The sequence below is a fragment of the Otolemur garnettii genome, unplaced genomic scaffold (genome assembly GCF_000181295.1).
Source record: "Otolemur garnettii isolate 467f Iridium unplaced genomic scaffold, OtoGar3 scaffold00080, whole genome shotgun sequence".
In the NCBI taxonomy this organism is placed as follows: Eukaryota; Metazoa; Chordata; class Mammalia; order Primates; family Galagidae; genus Otolemur; species Otolemur garnettii.
Genome location: NW_003852475.1, coordinates 3,249,619 through 3,260,934, shown reverse-complemented (window position 1 = coordinate 3,260,934; position 11,316 = coordinate 3,249,619). Strand labels below are relative to the sequence as shown.

Sequence of the window (11,316 nt, the reverse complement as noted above, 5' to 3'; positions counted from 1 at the left end):
ATATATATATATATAAAGTTCAGGTACCATGGCACATGCCTGTAATCCTAACACTCTCGGAGGCAGTAGTGGGTATAGACTGCTTGAGCTCAGGAGTTTGAGACCAGCCTGAGCAACAGTGAGAGCCTGTTACTACTACAAATATAAAAACTAGGTAGGCATTGTTAAGGGCACCTGTAGTCCCTGCTACTCAGGAGGCTGAGGCAAGGATATTATCTTATTCTCACAAGCCCAGGAGTTGACATTGCTGTGAGCTATGACAACATGGCACTCTGGCACTCTGTCTCAAAAAATAATAATAATAATAAAAAATATATATGTAAAGAAATGAGAAACAAGCAAATATGTGCAATTATCTTAAACAACCTGGTTTTAATATCACTATTGATAAAGAAATGAGAGTATAGAAACTTGAACAAAAAAGCCTTCAATTTAATTTTTCAATTAAACAGATTAGGGTGCCTCCACTTAATGGAATGCTACACAGTAATCAAAAAGGGCAACAAAGATCTCCAATGTCTGGCATAAAAGATGTAAAACAATACATTATGTAAGCGAATAAAGTAAATAATACATAAACTTTTAGAAAAGATAAATTCCAAAACATAAATTGGCTGCTTTTTAACTAACAAGATTATACTTAGTTTCTTCTTAAATTATCTGATTAAGAACACTCATGTTACTATCACTGTCAGCAAATACAAAATATTTAATTATGAAAAGAAAAGTGTCCTATTTCTTAGTGTTCTGCATCAAGCATGAGAAGCTACTAAAATTGCCTTCTTTTTTCTCAACATTCTTCCTAGATAATGCTCACTGAAATTTTCTTTTTCTTTCCTTTTTTTACTGAAATTTTCAACTTGTTTTCACTATAAAGGAGTATAGGGCATGGATGTTTTATCATTTACAATATCTAATGATCAAATATTATTTCTATGCATTCTGACAACCATCATCTCTTAAAAGCACTTTAGGAAATGCTTTTTACCAACTATGAATAGTTGAACAGAATTATGCACTGCTTAAGAGACATCTTCTTTGCTAACATACAGTAAGATTTAAATTATTTATTATACCTAAGCTAAAGATCACACCTGCAAAACTAGCAACATAAAACATACCTCTAATACATATTAATTGATCTATAAAAATAGAAAACCAACCTTATCAGAAACTGACATAAAAAAAAAGAAAAATTAATAACTACTTGGGGTTAAATTACTGAATTTTTAAATTTCAATGTAATACTCTTAATATACTTACGAATAAACGTCATTATCCACTATGATCCCTTCAGTTAGATGAGGCCATGTAGTTGCTAAATGGAGTTCACTAAAATAAAACATAAATTCAAAAGTTTTAATATTATACATATGTCCTCTGATTCAGCAATTCTATGTCTAGAAATGTTACCTAAGAAAATAAAAGTATGTTAAAAGTAGAGTTATTTATAACATAACAAACTGGAAACAACTGGTTCAGCAAATGGTAGCACCTCCTTATGAAGTTAATGCTTCTCAACATTAAAAAAACATGTTACACAGAATGGCCAAAAAGTGTAAATAACCAATCGACTTATGAATGGATAAACAAAATGCGGTATATGCATAGAATGGCACATTTACAGCCATAAGCAGTAATGAAGTACAGTAGTCCCTCTTTATCACAGTTTCACTTTCTGTTGTTTCAGTTACCTACAATTAGTCATGGTCTGAAAATATTAAATAGAAAATTTCAGAAGAAAAATTTCTAAGTTTTAAATTGTGCACTGTTCTGAGTGGCATGAAATCTTAAGCCATCCACCTGGGAGGTGAATCATCTCTTTGTCCTGTCTATCTACACTGTATACTACCCACTCATCAGTCACTTAGTAATTGCCTTGGTCATTACCTGGATGGAGTTGGAACACATTCTTTTTAGTAAACCATCAAAGGAATGGAGAAGCAAGAATCCAATGCACTCAGTTCTAATATAAAAACAGTAGATGAGCTAATACAAGGGGGTGCAGAGGAATGAGCTACTGGGGAGAGGGGAGGAGGAAGGGGGATGGGGTCATGGTGTATGGCACACCTCTTGGGGGTGGGACATAATTATAATAGGGACTTTATCTAACAAATACAATCGGTATAAACCTAATTCTTAGTACCCTCAATGAATCCCCAAAAATAAATTTTTAAAATAAATAATAAAAAAAGATTGACAGATCAGAAGTATGAATACAGTACAAATAAGATACCCTGATAGAGAGAGGAAGATCATAGTCACAAAACTATTATTACAGTATATTGTTATGATAGGTCTATTATGTTATTGTTATTAATCTTACTTTGAGAATTTTTATTTTTTATAATATATATATTTTATATTTAATTAAAGAAAATTTTTTTGAGTCAGAATGTCACTCTGTTGCCCAGGTTAGAAATGGCATGGCCTCAGTCTAGCTCACAGCAACCTCAAACGACTAGGCTCGAGAATCATCTTGCTTCTGTCTCCCAGGACTACATACCTAGTTAATTTTTATATCCTTAGTAAAGACAGTGTCTAAATTCCTAAGTTCAAAGTGATCTTCCCACCCTGGCCTTCCAGAGCTCTGGGATTTCAGGGGTGCGCCACCACACCAAGCCTGTGACTTATTTTTGAATTAAGCTTTATTGTTGGTATGTAAGTATAGGAACAAACAGCATATATAGGGTACAGGACTATCTGCAGTCTCAGGTATCCATTAGAGGTCATGGCACATATCCCCCAGGGCTAAGGGGGGGACTACTGCACTGATTAGTGCTATAACATGGATGAACCTGAAAAACATTATGCTAAGTAAAAGAAGGCAGACACAAAAAGCTACATGTTTTGTGTTTCCATTTACATGGAATGTCCAGAATACGTAAGTCTGTAGAGACAGAAGTAGATTGGTGTTTCTGAGAGCTGAAGGGACTGAGAAGATTGGTGGGATGGGAGTGGTCAATGATAAAAGTTGAAGAGTTTTTTTCTGAGGCAATTAAAATATTCCAGAATTACATAGTGATTATGGCTATACAGCTATAAATACTTGAAACTGAATTGTACACTTTTAAATGGAGAATTTTATGGTAGATAAATTACGTGTGTAATTCAATTTTGAAAAATCATGTAATAGACTGGCAGTTGGCAAAAGTTTTCTACAAAAAGCCAAAGAGTAAATACTTTAGGCTTTATAAATAAAATCTCTGCTATATTCATTTTTTTTCTTTCATAGCCCTAAAAAATATAAAAACTATTTTGAGCTCACTGGCCATACAAAAATAGGCTACTGGACAGATTTGGCCCATATGACGTAGTTTGTTGAACTCTTACTACTGATGAATATTAAACTTCAGAAAGTTTTTAGGTAAAATTAAAAAATGAAGAAAGCAGATATAGGTCTTTATTTGTTACATTCATCTCAGCAGGCTATAGTGTCATAAAGCACCGTAAAATCAGTATCAATATAAATTTTAGAAGCCAGATAATCCATGATTCAAATGATAGCTTGAAATTCTCACCTAATAGGATCCTCACAGGCCCCAAATGGTAACTTGCCAAACTCTAGGCCTCCGACTTCTCCTCCTACAAGGGCATCTATATCTGAACAAAAAGAAATATTTTCCCATCATTTGGCAAAAAAACAGAGACATAAAGAATCTAATCTAGTTAGGTTAAGCCCTATGGAAGATTATAACTTTAAAAGTGCTTACAACAGAATACATGTAGAAAGTTAAAGTAAATTATAGTCAAATATTAGAGACTTTCAGTGAGAACGTTAAGGTTAAATGGACATGCTATTTCCTATTTATCTAATGTTTCACTCAAGCCATGTATTCTAAATTTTTCCCTTTTGAAACAGTCCTTAAATATTACTTGAGAGAATACTATTTCTGTAAAATTGTTTTTGAATTTTCTAAGAATGTGATTAATATAACATAAAAAATTATCCAATATTAAAAAATTTAGTCACCAACCTACATTCATCAGTTTTGCTGTCAATAATTTCTTAATGGCAAACTAGTGTGTCACTAGTTATAAAAGTACACAATATTCTAGTTACTAATAGATGGAAATGTACTTAATTAAAGTTCAGAAATTCCTTTCCGTTATGAATGGTGCATGAAGATTGAAGGAAAATTTAGAGGGCCTATCACTCTCAATTCTATCCCTCCTGAGGAAACACTTCAAACACTTCTTCGAAATAATACAGATGGAGGTTTTTAATTATTCATATTATACTAGGAATTCCTAAATTTAAAGTCTACCGACTTATGAACGTTCTCCATATTTGCTAAAATCACACCTAATATCTATACCTAAAGTTATTAAAATTAGTCATTAAATATAGATCAATTTTTTTCAAGTCAACTCTTTTCCAACTAAAGAAAGATCACAATCACTAACACTATTACAAGATGTGAATTTCTAACAGCTACAAAATTACAATGACCACATTTACTACTTTATAAAGTAGTAAATTTAAAATTATTACTAAAACATTATTGTGCAAAAGTTTTTTTTTTTTTAGAGGCAGAGTCTCACTTTATTGCCCTTGGTAGAGAGCTGTGGCATCACAGCTCACAGCAACCTCCAACTCCTGGGTTTAGGTGATTCTCTTGCCTCAGCCTCCAGAGTAGCTGGGATTATAGGTGCCCGCCAAAACACCCGGCTACTTTTTTGTTGCAGTTTGGCTGGGGCCGGGTTTGAACCTGCCACCCTGGGTATATGGGGCCGGCACCCTACTCACTGAGCCACATGCACTGCCCTTGTGCAAAAGTTTTAACTGAATTAAAAGTTGAGAAGCAACAGTGTGGAATGAAAACATGGGATTTGGAGTTCAAATAGTGTTTGAATGCAATTTTATCACATGGTGACCATGTGACCTTGAGCCAGTCCTTGAAACTTAAACAGGCTTGGCATCCATAGCTCAGTGGGTAGGGTGTTGCCCACATGCACCGAGGCTGGAGGGTTCCAACCCTGTACGGACCTGCTGAACAACAAGGACAACTGCAACAAAAAATAGGTGTTGTGGTGGGTGCCCAGCTAGTTGGGAGGCTGAGGCCAGAGACTCGCTTAAGCCCAAGAGTTTGAGGTTGCTGTGAGCTGTGACGCCATTACACTCTACCAAGGGCGACATAATGAGACTGTCTCAACAACAACAAAAAAAAGAAACTTAAACAATCTTTTAAGTTACATTGTTCTCACTTCCAGAGTAACCTAAAAATTTGTATCCTCATATTAATTTGAAATAGAAAAAGGAAAAAAATAAATAAATAAAAAATAAAATTTTTCGTTAAGATTAAAATAAACAAATATGTAGTTTAATTTGTCACCCAAAAGGAAGAAGCAACCCAAGTGACTATCAATAGATAAATGAATAAATAAGATGTGTTTACACACATACATACAAGGTTATGTTTGTGACATATGCCATGATATGGATAAACCGTTAGAATATCATGCTATGTAAATAAAGCAATCACAGAAGGACAAATATAGTATATGAGGTATTCAGAGTAATCAGATTCCTATAGAAGTAGAATGATTATTTCCAGGGTCTGGGTAGAAGGAGAAATGGGGAGTTAGCGTTTAATGGGTTCAGAGTTTCATCTTTGGAAGATGAATAAATTTCTGGAGATGGATGGTGGTGATGGTTACACAACAATGTGAATGTACTTTATGACACCCCTGAATTGTGCACTTAAAAATGGTTGGAATGGCACATTTTATATTATATATATATTTACCACAATGTTTATTAAATGTTTGGTTTTTATTTTATTTTTTTGAGACAGAGCCTTAAGCTATCCCCCTGGGTAGAGTTCTGTGGCATCACAGTTCACAGCAACCTCCAACTCCTGGGCTCAAGCGAGTCTCCTGCCTCAGCCTCCCAAGTAGCTGGGACCATAGGCACCCGCCACAGTGCCTGGCTATTTCTTGGCTGTGGTCATCATTGTTGTTTTTGGCAAGCCCAGGCTGGATTCGAACCTGCCATCTTAGGTGTATGTGGCTAGCGCCTTAGCCACTTGAGCCACAGGCGCCGAACCAAATGTTTGGTTTTTAAAAAAGGAAAAAAAAAGAAACTTAACAATCTCTAAGAAACTTACATCTCTCAGAAAGAAAATGCTTATCTTGTAGATTAATTTAATCAAATAAAATTAATTTAGATTACTCAAAACAGGTTATAAAATACAAGCACAGTCTCTGATTCATATTATCTAACATATTCAATCCCTTCCCTTTATAAGAGAAAATGTTAAGAATTTTTATGGGCTTCAATCTACTGAAGGAGAAGGCTAATATTTTTATTCCTGTTAAAAAACTTGGCAATAGAATATTAACAAAGACCATATTGGCAATCAGAATTATAAAGCTAAGATTCTAGCTCTGAAGCTTCTTCTTAGATCAGCAGCAGACCACACTACCTTCGGAAATCCTTTAAAATTGCTTAATAGTAGAGTGGCCTTGGAAAAAAGAAAAGGGAAGGTTAGAATTGAAACTTCTAACTGGAAAATGACTAGAGATTGTCCAATGGATACTGTTATCAGTAGTATATAAAATAATACAGTAGTAGTACTCAACATGCTATCAATTATTATTTTCCTTTATACTACTTAGAACAAAAAGAAAGAATAACAAATATTCATTTATATTATTTCTCTTTGGGACAGATAGACTGAAAAAATGTTTTAAAGCTAATAAAATCCTTACAATTATTTATAAGTTTATATTAAATTTCTTATTAAATGTACTTGAAAATAATTTACACATGTGAAAGAAATACCCAGGAATCAAACTCCACTTAATTAGGATATATGTCCATCAAGCTGAGCTTTTCTGGAACCTGGGATAGTGTGTTGTTCATATTTCTATCCTCAGCATAACTTGGCCTCCTACAGGCTAATAATTAAGGAATGTTGAATGAATCAATTTATCAATAGCTATGCAGGCAAACTGATTTTAACTACATTTTTATAAAATGATGAAAGTTTATTCTATGATTTTTCCCACAAGAGTAGGGAAACACACATATTTTTCCTCTCTCCTTTCCTTACTTATTTAGCCCTCTTCTTGAAATTCTACTTTCTATAAGATTTTCTGCATGTCTCTTTTCAGCTTATAATGATGATTCCTCTTATTGTAATATATCCTAAAAACAAACGTTTTAATCATTCAATACATAGTAATTTACAGCACATGACATTCCACAGTAGAGAATGCCTCCTAAATAATACCAGGTTTCAAAGACAAGTTGTCAAATATGAAGTAGTACTATCTCTAGAAAACCTACAGTTTTTAACAGAAAAAAATAATAAAAGCAATGAAATCAGCAATTTATATCCAAAATAAGTTACAAATATTGTTAATGTGAAACACTTGGAACACTATTAAGTAATTTTAATTTCTGAATAGATTTTCTTTTTCATTTATGTTCAGTAAGTTTTGTTCTAAATGACTCACCTGGAGGCTGCTGAGGCCAAAAATACTGCTGCCAATCCTGAAGTACGTAAGTAAATCGAATGGCAATACTAACTGGAGGCAATGGAGTTAAAGGACATCCCTAGAAATATATCCAAAGACAAACCATGTAAATAAATATTCTTGGTCCATTAAATTCAACATCAAAAATTCTAACCTATGGTCATGCACAGTAGCTCCCCATATAATTCTACACTCTGGGAGGCTGAGGCGGGTGGATCACTTGAGCTCAGGAGTTCAAGACCAGCCTGAGCAATAGCGAGATCTCATCTCTACTAAAAATAGAAAAACTGAAGCAAGAGGATTGCTTGAGCCCAAGAAATTGAAGTTGATGTGAGCTATAATGCCATGGCATTCTAGTCAGGGTGCCAGAGTGAAACTCTGTCTCAAAAAAAAAAAAAAAATTCAAACCTATGGAATGGATAAAATATTACCTTTATAGCTCTTAGATTTTCAGGTTGTAGGGTTAGACAATAGTATGCCTATTCTAGCCATTAAAAACATAATATTCTAGTCATTAAAAAAGAAAAATAAGGGGCAGCGCCTGTGGCTCAGTGAGTAGGGTACCGGTTCCATGTACTGTGGTGGGTTCAAATCTCACCCGGCCAAACTGCAACAAAAAAATAGCCACACATCGTGGTGTGCACCTGTAGTGCCAGCTACTTGGGAGGCTGAGGCAAGAGAATTGCCTAAGCCCAAGAGCTGGAGGTTGTTGTGAGCTGTAATGCCACAGAACTCTACTGAGGGCGACAAAGTGAGACTCTCTAAAAAAAGGAAAAATAAGTCACTGATGCTATCAGAGCCACAGACACATAATTTAGACCATCATTTTTTTTCTTTTTTCTTTTTCTAGCTGGGACTATAGGTGCCCACCAGAACGCCTGGCTATTTTTTTGTTGCAGTTTGGCTGGGGCCGGGTTCGAACTCACCACCCTTGGTATATGAGGCTGGTACCCTACCCACTGAACCACAGGCATGGGCCCCAGGACATCATTTTCATATAAGAAATTCTTACAGCCCAAAAGGTCAAGAGGTGAATCAGGGATGATCAAGAGGAAAGATCCCACAGCAATAAACAGTATGGGCAAATGTTAGACTGGGTTTTAAAAAATGGAAAAGTAAACTTTTGAAAGAATCACTATATTTGTACATGTATTTGTGTATATAGATTTCTACAATTTCTGCATACTGCTTCCACAAATGTTTTCACTTGATGTAGCCTTAAAAAAAAAGTTTCAAAAACAAAACCAAAGGGCAATTTGCTTTAAAATAAAACTGCTTAAATTACTTAGAAAGGAGATATTAAATTCTTTTTTTTAACAGATTTTTTAAACTTAATTTTTATTCTATTTTTTTCTTTTTGAAACAGAGTCTCACTATGCTGCCCTTGGTAGAGTGTCATGGCATCATAGCTCACAGCAACCTTACACTCTTGGGTTTAAGTGATTCTCTTGCCTCAGCCTTCCAAGTAGCTAGTACCACAGGCGCCCGCCACCATACCCAGCTATTTTTTTGTTGCAGTTCTCATTGTTGTTTTAGCAGGCCCCAGGCTGGGTTCAAACCCACCAGCCTCAGTGTATGTGGCTGGCGCCCTACCCACTGACCTATGGGTGTTGAACTTAATTTTTATTAAATCATAAGTGTGTACATTTATGGGATACAATGTGATCATTTGATATACAATGTGGAATGCTTAAATAACAATATGCAAAAAACATAACCATCACCTCACTTACTTATTTTTGTGGTAAGACTTTTACAATATACTCTTAGTTGTTTTGAAGAGATATTAAATTCTATTAAGCAAAATGTTTTTTAAAACACCTTTTATAATTTTATTTATAAAATATAATTTTTTATCATTCATATCAATCACTAAATATGAAAAAAAAAGGTGATTCACTTTTAAAATTAAATAAAATTACAATGGAACCTCCATAGCTGACCACCTCCCTATATGACCACCTTAAGTTGCCCTAATTTTCATAGACTAGACATAGACCACACACACATATCAGTACAGTAGGTATAGGTCCTTATGTTGACCACTCCCATGTGTTGTTCAGTTTGTTACCATTCCTTGGGTGGTCAACTGACAGAAGTTTCTACTATGAAGTGCAAGCCCAGGTTGGGGAAATGATGTCCTTCCTTTTTTTTTTTTTTTTTAGAGACAGAGTCTCACTTTGTCACCCTTGGTAGAGTGCCGTAGAGTCACAGCTCACAGCAACCTCCAACTCTCGGGCTTAGGTGATTCTCTTGCCTCAGCCTCCCAAGTAGCTGGGACTATAGGCGCCCGCCACGACACCCGGCTATTTTTTTGTTGCAGTTTGGCCAGGACTAGGTTTGAGACCGCCACCCTTGGTATATGAGGTCGGCGCCCTACTCACTGAGCCACAGGCACTGCCCCCTTTCTTTTCTTTAAATGAAAACAAACACAAATTAAAGCCAGTCTCAAATATTTAACCAGAGCTTTAGATTAAGACAAACAGTCATTTCATGCAAAACAGATTAGTGAATTAGTTAACAAAAAAACTTAAGATTTATCCATAAATTCACTAAAAATCATAAAAATTAATATTATCATCCAAATGTCATCCTATGACCTTGGCTTCCTTCACTATAGTGCTTAAATTTGCATAGGAATCACCTAGGGAACTTGTAAAAATGTGAACTCAATACTATTCTGCAAATCTGACCATTTCCAGGTGTTATTGTTATTAATACTGTTGGTTAGGACAACACACTTTAAATAGCACAGGAGTAAGTAAAAATTACATTTAGCTCAGCAGCAGCATCTATATAGAAGCTTCAACTGAATACAAACTCAATCTGAAGTCACCATATAGGGTGGTTGCCCCCACCAGCACCACCACCACCAAAAAAAGCTAATTCAATTTTGGGCTGCTAAGTCCTAGACAACCAAGCTTAGGATTTTAGCTGGTCAGTATATTAACTTTTTAGTCAGGTTGAGAAACCATAGGTACAAATGGTTTAGAAGCCATAAGAAGGTCATTTTAACATATAACCTCTAGTCAAATAGTAAAGAAGATAAATATAGAAAGATAGCCAAAAAGAAATAGCTAAAATAAAAAAATGACAGAGATAATCTATGTGGGCCCTAGAAAAGGCATAGAAAATCCAAAGGGATATTTGAAGTCAAGGCACATCTACGGAGTTCCAGGCGTGGAAGGCACTGACAGCTTAGGATGACAGACTGTAGAAATCAAAACCCATTCCACAGTGAAGGCACTGCAAGACTTTTTGCTTAAGCTGGGCACTAGGGCAGGGCATTTCTGCTTGATATTAGGTTTATTGCAAGTTATGGGCCTGAGGGTTACTGTGTGAGGGGGAAAAAAATCTTCACTCTCACTGGTAAGCAAGTAACTCAAGATTTGAAAACTAGATTTCAAGCCCCCAATATCACCACATAGCTAGAAGCTCCAAATATCATGTTAAGACTTGGCTCTGGTGGGGCATGGTGCCTCATGACTGCAAGCCTAGCACTTGGGGAGGCCAAGGCAGGAGGACTGCTTGAGGCTGGGAGTTAAGACCAGACTGGCAACATAACAAGACTTTGTCTCTTTAAAAAATTAAAAAACTTTAATACCTGTTTTCTCAGTTATTTGGGAAGATCATTTGAGCCCAGGAACTCAAGGCTGCAGTGAGCTATAATCATACTACTGCAATTCAGCCTAAATGACAGAGCAAGACCCTGTGTCAAAAAAATAAATAAATAAATAAGGGCAGCACCTGTAGCTTAGTGGGTAGGGCACTGGCCATATACCCAGGCTGGTAGGTTCGAACCCAGTCCGGGCCAGCTAAACAATGACAACT

At 35.6% G+C, this 11,316-nt stretch overlaps 1 protein-coding gene across 1 annotated transcript in view; it reads right to left on the bottom strand.

Annotated features, from left to right (window-relative positions):
* RAB3GAP1 (RAB3 GTPase activating protein catalytic subunit 1) overlaps positions 1–11,316 on the bottom strand; it is a 107,767-nt gene that overhangs the window by 44,529 nt on the left and 51,922 nt on the right. Inside the window, exons 7-9 of the mRNA XM_023515852.1 lie at positions 7,465–7,564; positions 3,522–3,603; positions 1,264–1,332 (exon numbers count right to left, since the gene is read on the bottom strand). Of these exons, the coding sequence (XP_023371620.1) occupies positions 1,264–1,332; positions 3,522–3,603; positions 7,465–7,564 (251 nt within the window). The remainder of the gene's footprint in view (positions 1–1,263; positions 1,333–3,521; positions 3,604–7,464; positions 7,565–11,316) is intronic.